At 46.9% G+C, this 24163-nt stretch overlaps 1 protein-coding gene across 2 annotated transcripts in view; it reads left to right on the top strand.

Annotated features, from left to right (window-relative positions):
* Positions 1-24163, top strand: part of LOC144175901 (cytochrome P450 2C28-like) — a 72940-nt gene that overhangs the window by 24108 nt on the left and 24669 nt on the right. For both annotated transcript variants that reach the window (XM_077704967.1, XM_077704968.1), the window contains 3 exons: positions 52-158; positions 7994-8298; positions 14036-14151. In XM_077704967.1, the coding sequence (XP_077561093.1) occupies positions 52-158; positions 7994-8298; positions 14036-14151 (528 nt within the window). The remainder of the gene's footprint in view (positions 1-51; positions 159-7993; positions 8299-14035; positions 14152-24163) is intronic.

Genomic DNA, 24163 nt, shown 5'->3' with positions numbered 1-24163 from the left:
AATATCGATGTGGTCACAATGTTTTCTAAGATCCCCTACTTTCTTGTACAGGTGTCGGCACACTGAACGGCCAGCCCTGGGTCGACAACCGACGGTTTTGCCTCCACACATTGCGTGACCTTGGCTATGGAAAGACCTCCATGGAGCAACACATCAAGGTGGAAGTTCACATCCTTGTGAAGCAGCACTTTTCACGCTCTAGACCACGCGCACGCGGTGGTTGTGACCAAACGCGTCGTGTGGTATTTTGTTTCTTTATTTCAGTGGGCACGCCATTTATATAAACATTACACCTACTAAGAAATCAAGTCAAAAGCTAATAGAGATTTATAAATTGTTGGGTAATATACTTATACGGAAATGAAGACCAGTTCAACAAAAGCAAACCACAGAAGTGATCAGCAATCTCTGTGTTCTTCAGTGTTTTTTATCAAAGCATGAGACCACCAGGGGCTAACGTTGAGCGCGTTGCGCGCCGCCGCTTTTCTCGGCGCAGATTACTGAATTTCTAAAACTAATGGTAAGCACACATAGCACGTTACCACTGGCCATTTTGCCTTCACTAACAGCCCTCACCATAATTTTAAATCAGAAGGTAAATATATTAAGGAAAAGTTTAAACATAAAGGCAGTGTAGGGCAAATTTGGCAGGTCATTTGAGAAGGGCGTGAGAGGTCCATGCAATATATACGCCACCTCTTCTAAAACTATTTGGAAAATATCGACACTAATAAGGGAGCCTAAGTTTTCGAGCCAAACATTTTTGTAGCGTAGCTGTCACTCCTTAAGGTCAGTGGCCCCATGCAAAAACCTTTATGTATCGAAGCGAGTGCGTGCTGTGCAGAACATGTCACCGATTTGAAATTCAGCTCGCGCAGAGTGCTTCTGTGAGTTTTATTTTTTCTGCTGCACGCGCCGCTGTGTATGGTGTTGGCTGTTTTGTAGACGCTTCTTGCGGCCGCCAGAGGGCTGCCCGCACCGCTATAATCTATACAAACCACGTCTATAATCTACACAAAGCACTGATATAACGTACACAAAATTATGGGTACCGAGAATTCGCGTGAAAGCGAGGAGCGGCAAAATGGGTTGCGATGAAAAGTTGTGATGAAACTTTTTTTTTATTTTCATTCCGAAGAGACTCAGCGCTTGGAAGACAAATATTTATCTCAGGAACCTCTGGGCAAGATACAAGCCTGGCGCGATGTTATCGCAGACCCCATCACGTTCTACTCGAGAGACCATTAAAGTAATTAGGATACCACTACTTAAGTAACAAACCATTTTAACGTCCATCAGTAAGTCTAGTGGTTCGCTTCGCAGTAGCTGCGCTTCACATCCACCTTCGAAAGCCGTAATAACGAGTCAGTTTTCGTATCGCGTATATCTCCACCCGATGGATTTGCGAAACCTGCTGGTTTCGGAGCTTCGGGGAGCAGGCACCCTGTTGAAGGAAAACGTGCACCTGAAAAAAGTTATACGTCAATCGTCGATCACCAGAACCTGGCAGATGGGCGTATATTCCATGATATTTGCCAGTTATTTACAAGTACTATTTACAGAGCATAATATGGCCGCTAAGAATTTGAGCAAAGTTCGCGCGAAAGCAAGCTTAGTCTCCCCAAAAGCACCTATCATCTTGGGGTCATCACAAAAGCCCTGCCTCCTAGTTGGCGTAAGGACCGAGAGTAATAACAAGGACGTGTTCATTAATCCACAAGAGGCCGCTGATTCGTCGCACTGACCACCAATCGCACGTGCGTGCAGAAACAGTTACGGGGCCAAGCAGTTACTCTCTCTTATGCGTGAGGTTTTCAAATTTCCTCAAAAATAAGTTAAAATGAACAAACCAACGGAAACGAAAAAAAAACTGACAACAAACTCTCAGCGCTGAGCAACATAGTTCGGTCCGTGATGTCAGTAATCCGTAAAATAAATGTCAATAATCCCACTCCGCGCCGAAATGTCTTAATTCGTTAGCGCTACTGGCCTTTCGTCAGTCCGCTACAGGCAGCCACAAAAGGAGGGTCGTCCCGGCATTGACGAGTCCCCTTCGTTCAGGCGATGGACTCAGAGGTGTAACGAAGTGGCACGCTATCTCCTAGCTTGGCCAAAATAACCGCCACAGAACCCCCGTCGCATTTCCTCATTCATACCTTCTGACCGCTCCAGGGACAAGGGGCCTAATTCTCCAAAAACGGGACGTCGCTTTGAAAGGACGCTGTAGCGCCATGCAAATTCGTGTGTTCTTGATCTGTGGCGCGCTTTGAGGGCTTCAAGAAACCATGCGAATGTCGCAGAGGAGCACCGGCAAGAGGGAGAAAAGTCGCAAGAAATATAACGGCACAGCGCGCGTCGCTTTTCGCGCTCTTGCCGGTGTTCCTCTGCGGCGTTTTATTTATTTTTGTTTTTTTTATTTATTTAATACATACTGCAGACCACAGTTATGGTCGCGGCAAGGCAAGCACTTGAATATCATAACATTGCAAAAATACCAAAAGGCACAAAAATCAAGCTGCAGACATTTCATTGGAATTGCCAATACCAATACACAAACAGCAACAACAACAACAAAAAACGGGGTTATACAGAATCTAGTCAGTATGGCTCAGTAATGGAATTCCACTCAGCCAAATTACGCGGGAAAAATGAAAACTTGCAAGTATCAGTATCCGCATGGTATGGTGTTGGCGATCGAGGGTGGTGGTTCTGCGTGTGTCTTGTAATCAGGGCGGACATATACACGGAGGGGTCGACAGCCAATTCATGGTTAGTAAGTGAGCAGACGAAATCGATACGAAGTTTCTGTCTTCTTAACTGGGGCTTGGGAATGTTATTGACAATCAATAATTCACAGCGGGAATCCGTGCGACGAAATTTTGAAAAAATGAACCTAACAGCTTTACTCTGAATCTTTTCCAATTTATCGATGTTATTTTTGGTGTACGCGTATAATACTACAGCAGCATACTCAAGTTTTGGTCTAACGTATGAATGGTAGCAAAGAAGTTTAACAGTTGGAGGCAAATTACGAAGTTTTTGTCTCAAGAAACACAGTTCTCGAAAAGCGAAGGAGCAGATGTTGTCGATGTGCAAGTTCCAGGATTGATTATTAGTAAACCTTACGCCTAAATACTTAAAGCTGTTGACGTGGTTCACAGCACACTATCACAGTGTGTACTGGAATTCGAATGGAGATTTTTGGCGCGTTATGCGGAGGGAAAGAGTTTTTTCTGCGTTGACAACCACGCCCCAATTCTTGCAGCAGCTGTATATATTGTCCAGGTTTGTGTTATGTTCTATTTGATCTGGCATGCTTGAGATTGCACAGAATAAAAAACAGCCTAATGAAAAGCAAAAGGCCGGATATGAGTGGTGGGCGCAACTACAGTGGCGATATCATTGATGTACAAAAAAAAAGCAACGGTCCCAGAACACTACCTTGGGGCACTCCGGGTGTGACGGGAAGACAGCTCGAGGCACAACCATCAACCAAAACATACTGCTCTCTATTCATCAAGTAACTAGACACTCATGCTACTAAACTTTGTGGAAGATTTAAATTTCTTAATTTTTGAATTAATTTTTCATGAGGAATTTTATCAATTGCTTTGCTAAGATCAAGAAATATTGTGTCTATCTGAACATAATTATCCAGGGCCTTCGAAAAATCACGTGTGACGGCGACCAGTTGAGTCACAGCCGAATAGCCTTTCCTAAAATTATTTTGGAAGCTTGTTACAATTGAGTGTCTTTCAAGGAATTCAATAATACGGTTGGCGGTGATATGTTCAATTAATCTGCTGCATGTTGAAGTTAAAGATATGGGACGGTAGTTATCCGGACTTAATGGATCTCCTTTTTTAAAGATTGGTATACCTCTAGCTATCCTCCAGTCATGTGGTAGTGTTTCAGTTAACAAAGACACTTGGAATATGAAAGCAAAAAAATTGGCAATGCACTCGGATTAACGCCGAAGAAACACACTCGGAAGGTCATCAGTACCGCCGCATTTTTTTTTTTTTTGCTTTCAAATTTAAAAGCATTAAGACCAAACCAGTATAAGAAATTAAATTTGCTTCGCACGGTTCAAACAAAAACGTTTCAGGCACACATACTGCTGAATTTGCATACACGCTCTAAAAATAAATGTTGAAGTCATTTGCGATGCCACTGCGGTTTGTAACTGTGCGCCCTTGACAGAAATTGTCATCACTGGCTTTTTGCTATCGGACAGATAAGTCCAGAGCTTTGTTGGGTCACTTTTAATAAAGTTTGGCATTAACGTTTTAAAGTAATAGTCTTTGGATTGTAGCACTTCACTTGCAGGGCTTCTTTGTAGCTTTCGCATCACATTTGGCTGGGCGTGCCTCTTTTTCAGTCGTTTAATTTTCCGCTTTAGATGGACGATACTCCGCGTCATCCAAGATGTGCGTTTGTTCACTTTTTTACGGTTTGTTCGATACGAAGTTCGGGATATAGTGCCGCATATTTCTAAAAACCGATCCCAACGACCACATGAGTCATTAACAACATCGGTGAAATCAACTAAGGCCGCTTCTATATGTTCAAAGAAAAATCTTTAAGAGTTTCAAGGGACGGTTTTTTATAACAAACGGATTCCAGAAGCGGAATAGAAACGCTATGATCAGATAACCCTTGTTCTACCAATGCAGTATGTTCAGAAAAGTCGCGATCCACAAACACAAGTCTAAAATAGAGCTCGACTGTCCTTGTACACGGGTGGGTTGTTCAACTAGTTGAATTAGGTCGTGTTTGAGCGTGATGTTGAAAATATATTCTTAATTTTGCTAGGCTGTGTACAAATTTGCAACCGCTCCCATACAATAATAGGCAAATTGATATCACCTATCAAAAGTATTTTTTATTAAGATACAGAACATATGTTCTTGCAACGTGATTCGATAATCTGGAGCCGAATCAGGAGACATGTAGCACGCGTACAAAAGAAAGCTGTGGCCCCAACACGTAATCTGTAGGCATAAACATTCAAGATTGCTCATATTGGCTAGAATCTTAGCCTCTCATGCATGCTTTACTAAGACGGCTACGCCCCCCCCCCCTCCTCTGGTGGCCCTGTCTGCGAAACACGTTGTAATATGGAGGGAAAACTTCATCTCCAATTTCACCTCCTAACCAAGTTTCAGTTACTACGCCAATGTGCGGATCATGTTGCAATAACTGAATTTCCAGTGAGTCGATCTTATTGTTGACACGGGATGCATTTATATTCAGTAGCCTTAGTTGTTTTTCAATTATTACATTTTTTTATGTTTGAGTGAGACGATGCGATCCTCGCAGTGAGTGAATCGGCGGAGCGTACAGTTGAGTCATTGACATGCCTTTCAATTAGCTCTGCGGTTGCCCTTGGCTTCGCGTTTTTGGGCGGTTTGACTCTGCGATTTCGTTTTTTTTGGACAGGAAATTTGTCGTTTTTCTCGTCATCCCAGACATAAGCCTTCTTGTTTATGTATAATCTATGAAAAATGAGCGAAGTTTTGTCTCCGTTATTTCGGTTTTCCTTGGGACTTTGCCAGAGCTTCCTTCTCAACTCTCTCAGTCTTTTTGAAAAATCCTCGGCTATCGAGTAATTTGTGCCTTTTAATTTTCTTCTATTTTTCAAAATGACCGCTTTATTCCTTGAGTCAAGCAGCTTTAAAATAGCTGGCCTTACGTTTCTGGGTGATGGCCTTCATAGCCTATGAATGCCCTCTATACCCACGGGACACAAAGCAAGAATGCTTAGACTGTATCTTGGTTTACAGTATGCTCCATCGTGTCGCTACTTTCGTCCTCAGCTTCAGGTAGCCCGTAAATAATGAGGTTGGACCTTCTGCTTCGATTCTCGAGGTCGTCTAGTCTGTTCTCAAGGGCATGAATTGTAGTAGACATGCAAGCAATTTCTTCCTGGCATGAGGAGACCTTGGTTTCATGTACTGTGGAGGCATCAAGTTTCCTTTCAATATATCGTACTCGAAACATTGCTGGCGCTAGGCGGGACAGGGACGACGCACTACACAGTAATGTTCCGAGTAAAAAACCAACCAGCCCCATTTCAAGCTCTGGTTAAATATATAATAGCCGTTTTTCTTTGATTTCACTAATATCATTAGCGATTAACGTTGAGTTGTTTTGCTATTTTCGCCAGGCGAGGACAGGGTTGGTATCAATATCCTCTCCTAGCAAGAGCATCTTCCGGCACGACGAAGCAACGTCATATAGCAAGCAACAAATCTCTGAACAGAAAAGCCGTGGGCACGGCAGCACCACTACAAATGGGTCGCTAGAGCAAAACCACTTTCCATAATGCTTTCTCACCTGTGTGATAAACAGGAACGGGCTAGCAGCGGTCCGCATGTTCGTGGCGCCACCGTGCCCAGTTGCATGCTTTCCTGCACCCCAAGGGGCGTCGTTTCAAAACGATGCCCCTTTTTTGGAGAAGTCGACCCCTGGTGGCCCCCGTCTCCGTACTGAGGGCGTCTATGAGACCAGCCTCACGTTCAGCCGAATTAACAACATTTTCTCAGCGCGAATACAAAAAAGGTGCCGCTCAGTCTCTTTAAAAAGAAACGCAGATTTCTACATCATCCAGACTGCGAATGGCTCTGTCGGCTACGCTTGGTCACCGCACGTCCACCCGGTCCGCGCAAAGCCGGCCGTACAACTTCGCCCTTCGGGGAAAACGACGTAAAGAGAAAAGCGTTCCCCAGGATGCGCTTCTCCTCCCTCGTACACACCACGTACCCGTCCGCCATGAAACAAAGTAACGAAACAAGGATGAACAACAACGGTAATCAATGTGCTGGCCGTGTTTATTAATAGGGTGCGCCCGCCGTTACCAGGTAACCTGCTCTTCAGGCTATGTGACCGATTCGGCAGAACCAAGAAACCTGTAGTCATGCACGCATCGCTGAAGAGGGGTTACATTGTGTTTATCTTTTGAAGAGGTTAACCGTAAAAGGAGTTTTCAACAGCAATAGGACAGGAATGTGCGCAAGTTTGTAAACATTGGCAGACTGAACAGGCAGAATGTTCACAATGAATAGCGTAGAAAGAGAAGGATGACCACGTCGTCATGTCTTCGCGTTTACTCTGTATTGCTTGCGTACAGGTTCTGTCAAAAGCAATTAGAAATACGGTCTCGTTAATTTACAGTAATTTCTTCTTCCGTAAACTGCCTCGTTGCATTGGTGTGTGTTTGAAAGAGTCTTTCCTAATAGAAAAAGCTTCCTGTAAAACGATAATGGCTGTCGTAAAGCCAGCAAGACGAATATTTATTGGTATTCACGAGTTTTTGTTCCAATTACTTATGATGGGACCTGTACATTGCGTCAAAGCTCTTAAATTTGAGGGGGCGGGGATATATTTGATTCTCAGACGGCTTGGTGAGAAGCGTTTGAAAGCACCAGACTGCGTGAACAGCTGCGAAGCTGGTTTGTGTGGGCAACGCATCACTCAGCCAGCACGCGTTGTCCTTGTAGTCCCATCAGAGTGGTTGTACTCTTGAAGTGGCGCAGGCCACTACGGAGGACAAGCTAAGCAGGGAGGACAAGCTAAGCCTACCAGAGTCGACCGACTAAAACGCATAAACAATAAAGTTGTGGCGCCCGTTAGCCGTCGCGGTGTAAACAATTGTCACGTAATCCTAACTGCCCAATGCTCCTGGCGGCGGCAGGGAACAACAGGAGAAAAGAGTGCCGATACTCTGTACCCTGTTCTTGTGACACTAGCCGACTGCAAGTGACAGGCCCTCCGAGACGACGAGGAACATTTCATAACCTCCTCCATCACCATTTGTAGTGGTTTACAACAGCTCTGCTGGATATCCACTTTTGCAGGGCGGGATGGCGAACAATTTTTTTCTTTTCACTGTTATTCTTGATACGTGGGCGGGGTATATTGCCATGTTATATTTTATTATGGGATGGCTAGGTATCTTACGAAATTAGTACTTCATCGCTCTGCTGTGCAGGATGAGTGCCGATGTCTCGTGGAGAAGGTTGCTGAAGCGCATGGCTGCCCCATCGCCATCCAAGACATTGTCTTCACTAGCATTTCCAACAACATCATGGCGCTCGTGTATGGTAGGCGCCTCCCCTCTGAACATCCTGACCGCCGCCGCCTTGACCAGCTACTCAAGCAGCACTTCGACGTCATCCGCGCTGGCGCGCTTGTCGAGTTCGTGCCTCCATTCCTGCGAAAACTTCTGTCAAAGCTGCCTTCTGCGCGTCGAAATGCCTACCTATGCGCAATGATGCAGTTCATCAAATACACCAAGTAAGCATTCTCCAAACAACATTGTATTCACGAATAAGGGTTTTACATGAAGTTGCTTAACCGTGCCGTACGCGAGCACCACACATTAGCCCGGAGTAGCAGGCACGCTTTGCGTGCGATAATATCCTCTATAGCAGACCTATTTTACCTTCGCTGATGTCAGTAATTGGCTGCTGCTTTTCGCAACGTAACTCCCGTCCTGCCACGCAGGTGAAGAATGTCTTAATCATTGAGTCAGACCAACGGCCACAGTACTAGCTGTGACCCCTTGCAATATCGGTAGCATATGCGCCAGAGAACCGCTCCTGATCTTCTAGAGTTTGGAGGGGGATCACAGTCTCTAGGTTTGGGAGGGAAAACTAGACACAAGCCTAAATTTTGGAACTGAACGTATCCGTAAACCAGACTGAACTGAGTAAAGGTTACCCATCGGAAGTTTCACCGGCGCTATTGAGAAAAAGATTTTGCGCTGTGCGGTTCACCGTGCACCTTTAATACAAACTAGGAATACTAAATAAATGCTGCGGCCCCTTAAGCATCCCAGCTGAGGCAGAAGGAAGAGAACGATGTTGGTTAGTTTTAATATGGCATCTTTTAAACAAATTTTAGTCGTTTACAGCTGGCGTAGTAGGAATGTACAGTCGTCAAAACTGTTAACAACAACAAAACACCAGGTGGCTGCCTACGCATAGAGGGGCAGTTCACGATAGCTACAGCCGCATCTTTGGCGCCTGGTTATCGGCACTCACTATGCTGCCCTACTGCACTCAGGTGCTTCAGGGCATGCGCACAGCCTGGCTTAGCAGCCCGAGCGCTATCGTAAGCTGCCGCTCTGTGCATATGCTGGCACCTCGTTCTTTGTTGTTGTTAAGAGTTTTGACGACTGTACATCGTTTACGCTGTACTCTAATTTCGCTTATACTCTTTCCCGAGTAGAATGACACTTTTAAGCAAAAGAACGTTGCGCCATTTTTTCGTTCTCCGAAAATGACGGTGAATAATTAGGACATTGTGATGCGGCCGCATTACGCCATTATTTTCTACATGGGGTTCCGGTTTTATAGCTCGCAGTGCAACGCAGTTGAGCGCAAATAGCTCGCAGAGCATACGAGAATCGTGATTTGTATTCGACTTGTTGCTCTAGTAGCCAGCACTGCAACAGCACTACCGCGTATGCCCTCATCGATGTGTTGAATAAATATTGTGAAAATTTAGGAACGAGTGTATATTTATGTTGTAGTGAGCACGCTACCGGCAAAAAGTAATAGTGTTTCAGTTACGGCTACCTAAGTAAAAAAGTAACTGCTACAGTTATAGTGACAGAGCTTCCCAAACTATAATTTGCCACTATTACAGTTACCGTGAAAGAGTCGCGTGGTTACTTTTCCACTCCTGTGTAAAACTAAGCAACAGATCAGAAACCAAATTAGAGACTTTATGCAATTGAAACATACGAGCGCATGCGGGCAATAATAATTGCACGGGGTGCAATTGCACGGGGTGCAATTACCTAGATAAAGGAAACCTGAAAGGGGGCACGCTCTAGCCCAGCACTAACAATCGTCGTGTACGCCTCATTTTTGTCGTATCAACTTTTTCGTTGGTGCATCCTTGATGTCATTATAAGGTGCACACACCGTTTAGGGTGGGCGTCTCCGCGGTGGTCTTTTTTAAAAGAGTCGGCCAGCTTTTTCCTCAGCGGAGGTCTAATTGCCAGTTTATTGTTTTTTTTTTGTTTCCGTTCGAGTCAGGATGATGGAACAGTTTAGTAAAATCACCTTGAAGACCGACCTCCTACCTCGGTCTTCCACAGTGAAACTATTCCTCTTAGCGACCTTCCTTCCTAAACTGTGAGGGGAGCCGTGTTGTGGAGAGGTAAATGACAGAGAGGGTATGGGAAAACAGAAAGTTTGAAAAAGTGGGAAGAGTGAAAAAAGTCGGCCTTTCCCGAGTGCTGCTGTCGGGTAATTTTTCGAGAGAGGGAAGTAACTGTAACGGTATTTTCTGTTACAGTGACTGTGTAAAGAGTAACACTGTTGCAGTTACAAGTTTCTCCAGCTTACAAATAACTAGTGACAGTTTTAAAAGTTACCGAAAAAGCAGCTAGTTACTGGTTTACTTTTAAAAAGTTACTTTTAACGTCAGACTGTGAGTGCTGCATTTTGTATTGCCTCGCTGAGTCTCTACTATACTTAGAAAAACACGTTTTGCTGAAAAAAAGTTTATTTTCCCAGTAAACGTAGTCTTTGTTCGAGCTGCTCACTTGTTTCACCAACATTTCGATTCGTTATTGCCGTAACGAAAGTAAGAATAATCACTAATTTCAAGTGCTGGCAACATGCGGACTGAATGGGGCACATTTATAGAAGAAACAATTTCTCCCACCTAACCAGATTTTCAAGTCTACGACCAGGAAGAAATCAGCAGGCCGAAATCTGTATTGTATGGGTGTGGAAGAGTGATTTGGCATCTAAAGTAATGCAATTCTGTCATTGCAATGGTCAGACGGTGCTGGTTCGCTTAGATAAAACTTTACTTGTGCGGCTCCCTCGGACGGTATAAAAACGAAGCTTTATGTGGATCGACATAAAAAAAAAAATCCTGTGGTTTCGTCCTTGTGGAGAAAGCTCCTCCGGCGCAACCCCATGCACATTTCCAAAACAAAAACACGTCGGAAAAAAGTTTAGGAGTAAGGAGGGAGAGATCGGCTTGACTGATAGATGTCGTAGCTGCACTCCCGCATCTACCGACACTAGTAGCAGCATAAACGGCGCATCGGCGGGAGCGAAACAAATGGCAGCATCTTCACTCCGTGGAAGATGGCGAGGGTGCGAAGTACGGGAACTCGAAATGACATCCAAGTTGCGCTCCGAGTGATATCCGATTTGCGCCCCGACTGTCATTCGATTTGAGCCGTGAGTTGCACCTTGATTATTCCCTAAACGAAACTACAACTCACGGTTCAAATCGAATTTCGCTTGATTTTCGCTTGATGGTGGTGTGCGCACGGATGGACGCGGACGGACACTGGGAGGTCCTAAGGTACTCCGCACCGTTACAGGCGAGGGAGTAAGCTTCACTCTCGGGTACTAGCTCACGGTCGTAGCGCAATGGGTAAGACGACTGATGCTAACTCTGTCCGGTCTACCAGATCCAGGCTCGAATCTTGCCGGTGCCTGCGTGATTTTTTGCTATTGTAAATGGTATACGCACGCACGCGGACGGACATTGTGCGGTCCTAAGGTACTCCACACCTAGAAGAGCCGCTCTCGCATCAGAGCAGGCGCGCAGTGGGCTTCTGCTTACAGCAAACCTCAAGCGACAACGCCGGTCAGGGGCGGAAGCGGTGCGGGTGGAGCGGGGGTCATTAGAAAGTTTTAGCGTAGCGGCTAGTGTAGGCTACGCTAGGGTCGGCGTGTACCGGCACCCGACTGCACATGTGCACGTGGGCACGGCGAAGAAGGCTATACCTCATCGGAGAGTAGGTGATGGCTCGGCAAGTAAGCCGCCCGTCCCCGTGGAAGGAATGCACACCTGCCCAGTCGGGGTCCGGTACCCGCCGACCTTAGCGTAACGTACGCTAGCCGATATGCTAAAACTGTAAATAATTTCCGCATGTTGCAGCCTCGCTGGTTAACCATCTTCACGGAGTGCGTAGCGGCAGTTGTTTAGCCTTTCTTCAAAAAAAAAAGGGAGCCCAGCAAGATTGCATAATATTCGCCAGGTCCTGCTTTGACATGTTACCAGTAGTCGACAAAGATTGTTAAAAAACTTGTGGCAGCACTTGATAGGCCAGCAAAAATGCCCGTGTTTTCCCTGGAGCGCTCTATCTTGTCGCTAATCACGCCATTGGCACTGCTTTAACGAGGATTAATATTAATTTAAAGCTACTGCTTTAAATAGTTTCATTTACGGACACAAATCGACGAAAAATCTCGCGGATTGCTTTTAAGTCTTTCCGGACGTGAAGGTATCCTTTCGACTGTACTTTGAAGCGCTCATAATAATCGAGTGACCCACGGCGCAATCATTTTTCTATATATTTCTTCGTTGTGGAGATTGTGAAGTCATTCGTTAGCAATGCGCACAGCATCGGCAAATCTCTTCAACTGGTATTCGGCGATTCCGCACATCAGTTGCATCAATTTTGACCGTGGGTAGACTCGTGATCTCAACTGGACGTTCAGCCTCTTCCTAATTTTTAGTTGCTGTACGTATAAGTGTAAATTTGTTCGCCTAAAATGGCCAATATTGACTGCGTGCGCAGAGTGTCGCTAAAGTCAGCTATGTTGGTCTGCTTTGATCTTCGGCGGCGACGTCGACTGCTTTAAAATGTATTGTAATGTGAAAAATCGCCGCTTTTCATTTTCTTGACCACCGCTTGGATGCTCGCTTCAAATATGTGTAACAAAAAATAGCAGCATGCTTATCGTTATGATTGTCCCTGAGCCAGAACAGAGAATGATATCTGGCAGCTATTGCTTCTGAACAAAGAATCTGGCGGCAGTTCACAGCAAATTAGCAGGCCTCTGAAACGAACTCCGTATATCAATCAACAGTTTCCCATCCACAAGCACACGGTTCTAACGTGCGGGCCCTGCTTAGGTAAAGTGAAATATTAGGTTAAATCGACGGAAAATGAAATACGTAACCAGAAATATTCTAATCTTCACCGTAAAAAAAAAGCTCCCTTGGTTGCTTTCGATGACATCGAGCTAAAAGCGCGATTTTAAAAAACAACTGTTTTTAAAAAAGCCGAGGTAAATCAATATAAAAGTCGCTGGCACGAACATCCGCAGGAGCGGTACCCTTGGCGCTGCCAATTCCCCGAACGGTGAATAATGTTCCACCGTTTCGATTACCTAGCCCCATTTGAGTGGGCCTGATTGATTAACCGCGAACTCTTTCGTCAATCCCCCCGAATCACGTATCTGACGTCTGTGTCACGTTCTCACAGCACTATAACTATTCAGTCGCCTACCACCGGGCGAGTACGCAAAATTGACCGCCTTTTGCGTGGCCTTGCGTACCCTTTTGTCTCTGACTCGGTCTAAGACTCAGTGGGTAGATTGTGGCTCGTTAGAACAAACTAGCGCTACCAAATCATACACGCAGGTCCACCCTGCGTGTATGATCATCCACCCGATCATACCTGATCATCCACCAGATCATCCACCCAACTTACCCACAAAAAGTTTAAAGAGACGTAACAGTCGAGGACAGGAGAGGATAGCCCTTATCCTTGTCTGTAACGTCCGCTGTCGCAAAATCTCTGCTGTTAACTGTTGCGGACCCTGGAATACCAACTGGCTCTCATCCGTTATTAGACGTTATGAAACGAGCCAACGGATCACTCATGGCGACTACCGGAACCCACTCCAGCCACCATGTATGACTCGTGTCACCTGAGGGATTCTCACAGAGCTCTATCGTAATTTTACAAAAAGCGGGCATACATTGACTCATAAGACATCGAACGCCTCAACTACGTTGGGGAACAGATATTAATATGCGCACCCGCCTGACATATCGAACGTCACGCGTCTCGTTTGTCTCGATCGCTGAGGCAAATGTGTGTTTGGAATCTCAAGCTCACTCAAACCTGCATTACATTTTTCAAGATGTAAATTCGAGGTTTTCTCTCAAGCGTGTGGAAAAACGCTGAATTTAAAGTTTCGGTGGTGGCTTTGCGGTACCGAATTTAACGTTTTAATGTCTTTTCCACTACTTCTTGCAGAGACCAAGTGGAACAGCACAAGGCCACAATGGATGAGGACGTTAACCGTGATTTCATAGACGGCTATCTAAAGAAGATCAAGGAGCACGAGACTGATCCGGATTCCAACTTTTTGCGTAAGGACTACTGTTTATTACAGAGCTTTACTAAATTACGACAGACAAAGCATGCTCCTTTTTTATGGTACAATGCCGTTGGCGTTTCGGTAGGGTTCCCTCTTCTAGGACAGCCGAGGAAATGGTGCCATTGCTACGCGGACAGAAACCGCCCAGTTGTATGGTCGTCGCTGGTAGCAAATACGCAAATGTTTCCATAAAAAGCGCAGAATGCAGGAACGACGAGGGCACGCAACAATACGCCAAGCGTACTTGAGCTGCAATAGACGGAATGGGGTCACTACCGGCATCCGCAGGGGTCACCATACCCCGCGCATAATCTGATATACTATACTCCGGGTAACTTTCCCTGGCAATGCAGTCAAGGCTGCAGACCCTAACCATGCCTTTTCGCAGCACCGCTGGAAGTAGCCCAACAAAAATAATTCGCTGGTTTTCAAAACTACATGCAGTTATTATTTTTATCATTGGCGTGACAAAGCCAGGAAATTATTGGCCAGAATATGTAAAACAGAGAGCATCATTGTTTAGTTTTTTAGGGTTTTTTTGTTGTTGTGACGTTCGCCATTGGCTTCCCATAGGCCAAAAAAAAAGTATTGAAGAACATGGCGTCCTTGTTGACTGCGCCAGCTCCCTCCGGTACCTTCGTCACTTCATTCGCCACATAGGATTTTGAAGAAGCTTCAGAACCAAAAACTGTAAAAACAAACTAATCAAATCGTCTGCAAGGTGTCCACCCAAGTAAGATTGACGCATCCAGGTGCCTCCGTCATTTCCGCATTTAGTTCTCTGAACCAGCTTACTTGCGTAATTGGGTGCACTGTCAAGGTAGTATCCTGAAGTCTTCGTTTGGTGGCTGCAAAACCACCTAAGGTTAGATAAAAGATAAAAAAAATATTTAAGGCAAGTGTGCAACTTTAAAGACAAGAGTGCAGTGGTATGAGAGTTTCACACTTCAACGCAATCAATACGATCAAAATGGAATTCCGCATCGCGTTGTGCCATTTACTCTTCCGGCACGCCGCGCTCGCGCTATATAAGCACGCTACACATGTCCGTTTTCTGCTCCAGGAAGGTTTACATATCAGTGCGCGATCTCAAGACTGCAGCGCTGACGAAATTGACGTCATTTCTGAACGATACAGGGCTGGACGGCACAGTCCGCGGTATAGTTTAGTTCAGAGTTCTCAGAGTTCAGAGTTCTCCAGTTAAAGCGCACGCTTGCGTTTAGAAACAAATGATGCGCAGAGAAGGAGACGCCAATATGCCTACAGACTCAGGGATTGTGGTTCAGCGGAGCTCATGCTAAGAAATAAACTGTTGCAAATGCCTATCTCTCACGCCAACGCCACTGAAAACGAAACCAGTTTATTGGGTACTCTGACGCAGTAACGCAATGCAGTTAGCTTCGCCTTCCCCCTGCACCTCTCTCTCCATTGCCACAGAAATGTGTCCCCGAATATACAGTGCACTACAGTGAGAAAACAGAGAAAGTGCAGTTGCAATACAAAAAACAAAAAACGCAGTCCGCAAATGACGGCTCGCAGTGAAGTTTTCAATTGCGAAATTTGTGGATTCAAGCGCGACTAGCCAAGGCGTGGATATTTACTCCCGTATTCACAGACTAAAGTACGTATGACTTTTGTCTTGCAACATATTACGGTGCTTGAAATCGTTGCAAGACTGGAACTTAAGTTGACAGCGCGTCTTTTCACAAACCGGCAAGAGAAAAATTCGCCGTTTATCCGCTTGCTTAGCGAAAATGTCGAAAGACGATAATCTTCTGCTGCCCCTGCTGCGTCAGGCCTCGTCTCTCCCCGCCCCTCCGTGATGCTCTTCGTCTACCATTTCCGTCGTGGCAATGGAGGTTTGTCTAAGAAGAGTTCATTCGCTGCGCCGGTAGGTCGTGTGTCGGTAACTTCAGTACATTTCAACGTTTGGCTCGCTCGTGGTACTTTATAGGGGCCGGACGGCCGTTGTATGGCACCACCGTAATGATTGATTTGATTTTGATTGCTATTAGTTTCCCCTTTGTAGCGGGGTGATGACATGTCATCCTACAAAAAAGGACTAATATACCTATGTTTTATACTCTTGGTTTAATACTAGCGCTGCTTAGGGCAGGCACAAAATACTGTTTTTTTTTTTCTGTTACAGGAGGTAACTGTCGTAGGCAATATTCCCCTCCCTACGTTTCGTCCACGAGCATTCTAATGTCCTTTTCGTCGCCTCGACAGCCTTGAAGTTAACTTCCTCTGTACTACCCTTAAATCCTAGGGCTCCTGGAAGCCGAAGATTTCCTTCATGTAGGTTTCAGCGAACAGCACCACCCATGGCGAACCGCTCGTCAGTGGACTGCCGGTGGCCGTCAGCGCAGCGTTGTTGTGCATGGCTTTCTGTCGTTCTGCTGCGGTGCGGCTTGCACAGCGTAGATAACCACAAGGACTTTTTTTCAGAACGGAAAATCCTGAAAGTAGAGGCCATCTTTACGAGGCATGCAATGTGCGTGTTTTATGCCCATACGCAGTAATTACAAATAGCAGAGGACGCTCAATGCGGAAAGCTGGAAGTCAAGCTGAAAGCGAAAGTCCGTTCCTTCGTGCGAATTTTTCATGCCTGCATGCAGTTTGGCGTATCCAGGAATGTATTGCAGCCAAATTCCCCTACAAAGCTGGTGTGTTCCGCCGATCCATGCAGGAATGGTGCGGAGCTGGCCTTTGACGGTTGGTGACGGAACGGCGCGTGCACAAGCGAAAGACAAAGTTGGGGGGTGCCTTCTAAGATTAACCCCAAAACAAAAATCGTGATGGAAGACGCTCCCTGGCTTCCTTATATCCGGTAGAAACGGGTTTATTTCACAGAAATACGCTTGCTAGAGTCATCGGGAATTGTTTACAGAATAAATGCCCCATTAAAGTAGAACGCTATTGCTTGAGGAAAAGCGTTGCTTTACAAGAATTGAAATGGCTGCTGGCTAGTTTGTTAACCGTTTTTCAAAAAACTGTTCCTGCGTGGATGAAGGACAAGCGAAAGGAAGGTGCCAGAAACCTGTCCTCATTTTCACAACTGAATGGTGCGGTCGTTTTACAAGCTGCCACCTACTCCTGAAAAATCATGCACTCCTCCGTCTAACGACGATGAGGGTTTATCGCAAAGCTTTCGCGTGTGGGTTTGCTTGCTTGTATTCTCGATTTAAACTTTAGCTAGTTCATCTTTGAATGTGACCAGCATGCAATTTCGTCTTTTGATCACAGCGTCATGATTTTGACCCTTTCGCATACGATTTCGCACAAAGACAGCTCTTGAGTGCGTCTTCCATTACCGTCGTTCAAGGGAGGGCTCGATGAATTTGCTGTTTAATTTTGCAGTTCCATGCACCCCTCTCCCAATCCTAACGGCTTCCAGCGGGTCCAGAATGCGTCTGTGCTGGAGGGCTGGTGCTGGTGCACCCCTATTTAAGGCTTTCAACTATATAATCGCGCGTTTTTATTTTCCTCAGCAGGCACTACACGATTTTTTAGGTACTCGGTAAAAAACACTTAGGCATTAAAAAAAACAGCCTGACGTTAACACTGCCACTTTTTAACTATCCGTGCCAGCCTTTATTCCACGCAGGTGGTAAAACGGGAATGGGAGCGGGGATGGTTTGCAGCTTGGGCTCTTGGGGGGCTGAATAACTTTAGGTCTTGATAAAATTACCCCTGCAAAGGTGGGAGTTCCGCTTCGGCTGTCAGGCTCCCATGTTGTCACAGTGTCGCTCACCAAAGCCGAAGGCACAGAAAGAAAGTGTAAACTGCCGTGATAATTGCGCGGCCACACGGCAATCGATCTCGTACGGAAGTACCTTTCTCTTCAAAACACACGTATCGAGGTGTCCCAGCGTTGAGGCTGCCGCGGAAACCGTAGACATTGAAATTAGTGAAGATAATTTAGAGTGGTAGAAATGGATATTAATATTAATAGTTTTATTCCCACTCAGATCGTGCGGAGCCAGGAGCAGAGCGCTGCAAAAAGGGCTGATGTCAATGTAGCCCGTTCCAAAACTTACAAGCGTCAAATAAGTTTACGTAGCACGTAGTGCGTTTAAGAAATGAATATTAATAATAGTATCTTTATTCGTACTCAGAACGGGTGGAGCCAAGCGTATATCGCTGCAAAAAGCGCTGATATCATTGCAGCCCATACCCAACTTTAGAAGCGTCCGACAAAGTTTGCGTAGCTGTTACTGCATCTACGAACCCAGCACATCTATCTAGACTTTGTTTCACCGCACATATCCACTCACAAAACCACCAAAAAAGTCAAAGCACCGAAGCAGACACGGACAAAACAACGAGAGGCTGCGTAGCCCAATGCAACGACTCATTCCACTAACGAGGGGAGCGCCGAGTGGTGGCACCACCCGTACAGCTGCCCGGTCCCTATAGCATTAGTTTTCGAAGATGAAGTATTTTTTAATCATGAATTTATTTATTGCGTGAAAGGGTGTCCATGTATTAATGATGCGCCAAAGTACACGCCTTGCCGCCTCCGGCGGCGCCAGGGTGTAAATGCTGCGCAGTCGCACTGGCACCACTGGCACCGTGAGTGTCACCATCACATTCCTCGTCATCCGACGCGTTTCTAGCCACGCAGAACATAGGTCTGCATACGCTGGAGTACGAGGCGTACTTCAGTGCCTCGGCGTTCTTTTATCCATGTTGAAAGACGTGGTCGAGTGTCGTTCCAAACCGGGTTGATACGAACGACATAGTAAACTATAAGTACAGTCGCGTGCGATTTGAAGGTAATCACGCGAGCGTCGACCGACCACGACGATAACGCCCCCACGCGGCTTGTTTTAGACTGCCTGGTTCCTGGTTTACGCATTCTTCTCTCCCTCGGTCGCTGTTTATTTCAGCAGCCATCACTCCAGCCGCAAAATCAAAAACCCCTTCCTCTTGTTTTATCGCGCACGCAGCGACGACGTCGCACTCGTGGTATTTTACAGCAGTTCTCGAAAAGGTGCGCAGAAACGCATTCTCTGGAAATACTGGACATTTATAACAATGGGTGCTATCGTTGCTCACGATAACCAAGAAAAAAAGGCACACGTGATTGCAACCACACAAGATCACCACAGAGCGGAAAGGGTGGTTTACTAGCAGCGGGAGGGATCACTGCTTGATGGAACAGCGACCCAGAGAGAGGAGAATGCATAAACTAGGTCCCAGTCGCTCCGAAAAAGGCCGCGCGGGGGCGTTATCGCCTTTATCGGTCGAAGCTGGCGCGATTACTTTCAAATCGCACGCGACTGTACCAAAGATAGGGCAGCGAGACCGGTGGCGCCACTGGCAGTGGCGTTAGGAGACCCACGGAGTTACCCGCCCAGCGCCACTGCCAGATGGCGCCACCATAGCCAATTAATTTGGGGCGCCGGGCGCTCCAAAGGTTATGACTGCGAGGTATCTCTCTATCTATCGGAGTGCCCCCGCGGTTTGCACTTATACCACTGCGAGCATTTCATTTGCTATCGCAACGATCAAGGAACCATGCCAGTTTTTCATAAAGGAACATTGGAAATACCACCTACTGCATTGATGTTTGGCCTCAGTAATCCGTAATGTTTTGCTCTTGCTCAACAATGTTGACAACAATGAACATTGCCCCCCGATTTAGATATTTACACACGGCTCTGGCTATATAAACGTTTTGTTCAACACATAGTTCAGAATTTTTCGCCGCTCCCTGGGAGCCGCCATTTTCCTGCGATCGGTGCGCTGCCATGCGGGTGCTTCCTCGGGGACTGCGCGAAGAGCAGCCGGATGCCGCATGCCTAGCCGCATGCCGCCGTTCGCGTTGGACTGCGTATCGGGAGGCTTATTCGGGCGCCTCATTTGGTTTGCAAATTAGTAAGTGCCTTTTATTTGCCGTTTCTGCCGTCTGCAGCTTCACCTTTCAGCAGAGAGCGCAATAAAGGCAAGCGAGAACTAATTCTATGCGAAGTTTGACGATGCTGTACAGGGAAAGCGAAAGCAATGTGCCGCGCGTTGTTCTCGCCGAAATCACGACCTTCTAGGCTCTATTTTGCCGTGCGAGGCTTTTTGCTCTCTAGTTCTGCACCCTGGTTTTTACAGTCACTAGGTTTCTTCTTAAATCGCGCGTGCAGGTCTCCCTGCCCCGTGCACGCTAGCGTCACTGCGCCGTTGTTTGCTGCATTAGGAACCCACGCACGCGCAGGATCCTGGTACAGTCGCGTGCGATTTGAAGGTAATCGATCGCGCGAGCTTCGACCGATAAAGACGATAACGCCCCCGCGCGGGATTTTTCGGCGTCCCTGGGACCTAGTTTACGCATTCTCCTCTCCATCAAATGCTGTTCCTTCAAGCAGTAATCACTCCCGCGGCCAGTAAACCACCCTTTCCGCAATGGGGTGAGTTTGTGTGGTTGTAATCGCTCGTGCGCTTTTTTCTTGGTTACGGTGAGAAGCGATACTACCGATTGTGATAAGTGCTCAGTATTTCTAGTCAATGAGTTTGCGCGCATCTTTCCGAGCCATAAAAAAAGAGGTATGCGTCACTGGTTTTGCCGTGGGAGTGATGGCTGCTTGAATAAACAGCGACCGCGGGAGAGGAGAATACGTAAGCTACGAACCAGGCCCAGTAAAACAAGCCGCGAGGGGGCGTTATCGCTGTGTTGGGTCGACGCTCGCGCGATTACCTTCAAATCGCACGCGACTGTACGAGAAATATCGCCATGAAATATGCGTATTTACGTGATAAGTGTAATCACCTAATACAACATCCTGGGTTCCAGAACACTGCCCCTAATGGATCGTCATTCTGAAGCGGAAATACTCGTAATCTAGCAGCTTTGCAAGAACTAGAGCTGTCCTACGCCGCCTTTAGAAGCCTGCTTATTGACCCCCATGGCGTTGTCTATCGGAAATTTTTTAAATGTTAGCTGTATTCATTTCATGGACGCAAGGCCAACGAAGAGCAACCCTCCACTTCTGTTGCTGGGTGCCTACGCGAGAAGGGTGAGCACAGCGCTGATTCTTCGGGTACGGGAAAGTCGGCTACAGCAATCGTACCGAAAAAGCCAGCGCGGCATAATAGAGCCTGGCAGGCCGTGATTTCTGCGAGAACAACGCACGTCAGGCTTGTAGAGAACCGAAGTCGACGATGGACAGCATCAGGGGAGTGAATAACCGGACGGCTGAAAGCCGCGTACGACCGCACTTGTTCTTGAAAGACTGCTCGATTACGAGTATTTTTGGTTCAGCAAGACGACCCATAAAGGCAGTGCTCTGGGCCTCAGACATTCTGTCAGGAGATTAGACTGTCACATGCATACACCATTTCATCGAAATATTTCTCGCATCAGGATCCAGCGTTTGCGTTGCTTCTTAGGGCAGCAAACGACGGCGCAGTGATGGTATACCTCGAACGGGTAGCTTCCATACATCGCCAATTTCACGCAGGGCACGGTGACCTGCAGGCGGGATTTAAGAAAAAAGCGAGCGGCGGTAGAAAAACCGCGTGTACAGCAATGAACCGCAAAAAGCGTCGCACGGCAAGATTGAGCCTCAAAGGTCGTGATTTCGTCGAGAACAAAGCACTACACACTGCATTCGCGATCCGTGTATACAGCCTGAGCAAACCCGGCATACAATGAGTTCTCGCTCGCCTTGAATGCGCTCTCTGCTGAAAGGTGAAGCTGCAGACGGCAGAAACGGCAAATAAAAGGCACTTACTAATTTGCAAACCAAATGAGGCGCCCGAATAAGCCTCCCGATACGCAGTCCAACGCGAACGGCGGCATGCGGTTGGGGCGGCGGCTGCTCGTCCCGCAGTCCCATTTATTTCCATTTAATTCATGTCCTCTATTGTACACACAAAAAAAACAAAAAAAAGTCAACGACAAAACCCGCACCAACAAAGCTATCGCAGATTTAAAATAATTCAAAATAAATCAAATAGGCACTAGGCCAAAAATAGTTTTAGAAAAAAGCCGATTCGATGGTGATGAAACAAACTCGACTCCACATGCTTCAAAAACATGTGTTAACACATATAATGATCTGGAAGTTCTTGCGCCGCCCGAATAGCAGGCTGTAGTGCCCTTCTACGCTTTAGCCCAACTCGATGGGAATATTGATCTATTTGTCCTCCATTCTTCGCCGCTGATGAGGAAATTCATCAGCGGCCCCAAGAAAGCACCCTCATGGTGGCGTCCCGATCGCAGAAAAGTGGCAGCGCCCTGGGAGCGCTGAAAATTACTGTGTTCGAGTTTGGCCGTGTAAACAGACAGACCAAAATTTTCACGTTCAAGTAGCTCAAGCAAGCCTGCTGTCTTCAAAAAATGAGCCGTACCTAATGTAGCTCCCGCCGTAACATAACTTTTTTTTCCCGAAAAGCCTTGCGGAGCGGTGTTTGCAGATTCGCGTGGGGTGTGCGGGAAATCGGTAAAGCTCCAAGGAATCAATCGTCCTCTACACGAAAAAATGATTCCCTCTATCGCCAGCACTTTTGACACAGAAGTGTGCACACCAGCACAGCAGCGGGGACTTGGTGTGACGCTGCAAGCGTAGGCACCATTCTGGCAGGTGCAGCTGCAGTCTTGTGCTGTTCTCCGGAATATAAGCGATGCTGACAAAAATTTCGACTTCTGGGGTTTTACATGTCGAAGTTACACCTGGACTATGAGGCGCACCGTAGTGGTCAGGTTCGGGTTAATTATGACCACCCGGGGATCTTTGCCGTGCGGCGAGTCCTCGATACGCGGCTGTTTTTGTTTTTCGACAAAAAAAAAAAAACGCCCAGCGGGGATGGCGTGGGCTCTGCAGCACAACGCCATAGCAACTGAGTCGCCGGGGCGAGTACGACAATGCGCGAAAAAAGATCGACTTCTGAGAAAAGGGGCGATATTATAGGCCTCCTGCGCTGCCCAGGGGGCGCTGCGCAAGCTGCTTCCGAGCAGTACTTCCGAGTATTACAAAGCTGCGCGGGTCCCATAGGATCGCGTTTTGACAGAAGCAAAATGAGCTCGATATTCCCGATTGTTTTGCGACATGGTCACCAGCCCGTCCCCGACGAGTCCGGTCTCCTCCGGCGACCAACTGGGCATTAGGGGGAAAAGCTTTGCAGCGCTAATACGTTTACAGCGCCGACGAAAGTGCCGGGACGATGACGGCGCTCTCCCACTCGCAGGTTCACCGACCATTTGAAGTGAAACTTCTAGTTTAAACTAATACTCTAGGCGACAAGGACTTTTCAACAACAGCCGATCAAAAAATAAGAGGGACGCAATCGGCGATGATCACGCTTTAAAAAGCCAGTGAGTCCGGCGGACCGCTGGCTCGCCTGCTGCGGTGCGCCGCTCTTTTGCGTACCTGCGCACTATGCGTGCACTTTCATTAAACAGTGGGGCTCTTCGATTTACAGTCTCAGACTCACCGCGGATAGTCCGCTGTTAGTCCGAAGATTCCCCGAAGCCATAGGGATACATGCGAAAATCGAACGCCGGGCTGCTTCTCTGGGAGTTCTCGGTGAGTCCGAGACTGTAAATCGAAGAGCCCCAGTGCTCGTTTGCGTCGCCGTTACGAATACATGGTGCAGCGTTAGCTTGCCGTTTTGTTGCGTGTCTCAGTGACAAAATGCAGCGAGCGTCAGAAGCGTGAAATATGCTTTGCGATTCCGAAATTAGTGGCGGTAAAACAAGGTGGTCGGGCGAACTGAGAGGCCGCTCGCTTTCCTTGTGTGCTCTCACTTTACTTAATTACGCTCTTGCATTATAGTATGTTCCCAGGTCGCACTTAATAGACTAGAATGATTGCAAGCAATGTTCTGAATTGCAGGGCCGTGTTGCATGCAGCCGACATGGCGGAGGGCTGGACGGCAAATGGGTGGGGTGGGAAGGGGGGCTTTGAACGCAAAAAAAAAAAAGAAATCGTGAATTGCCAATAATATTTGACAATAATCTGGCGAAGTGTGAAGATGGAGGACAATTCAACTGGAAGCGACCAATTCTC

This window comes from Haemaphysalis longicornis, unplaced genomic scaffold (assembly GCF_048455015.1).
Source record: "Haemaphysalis longicornis isolate Haplotype H1 unplaced genomic scaffold, Haemaphysalis longicornis Haplotype H1 scaffold_3, whole genome shotgun sequence".
Taxonomy (NCBI): domain Eukaryota; kingdom Metazoa; phylum Arthropoda; class Arachnida; order Ixodida; family Ixodidae; genus Haemaphysalis; species Haemaphysalis longicornis.
This window is presented reverse-complemented; position numbering and strand designations above follow the sequence as displayed.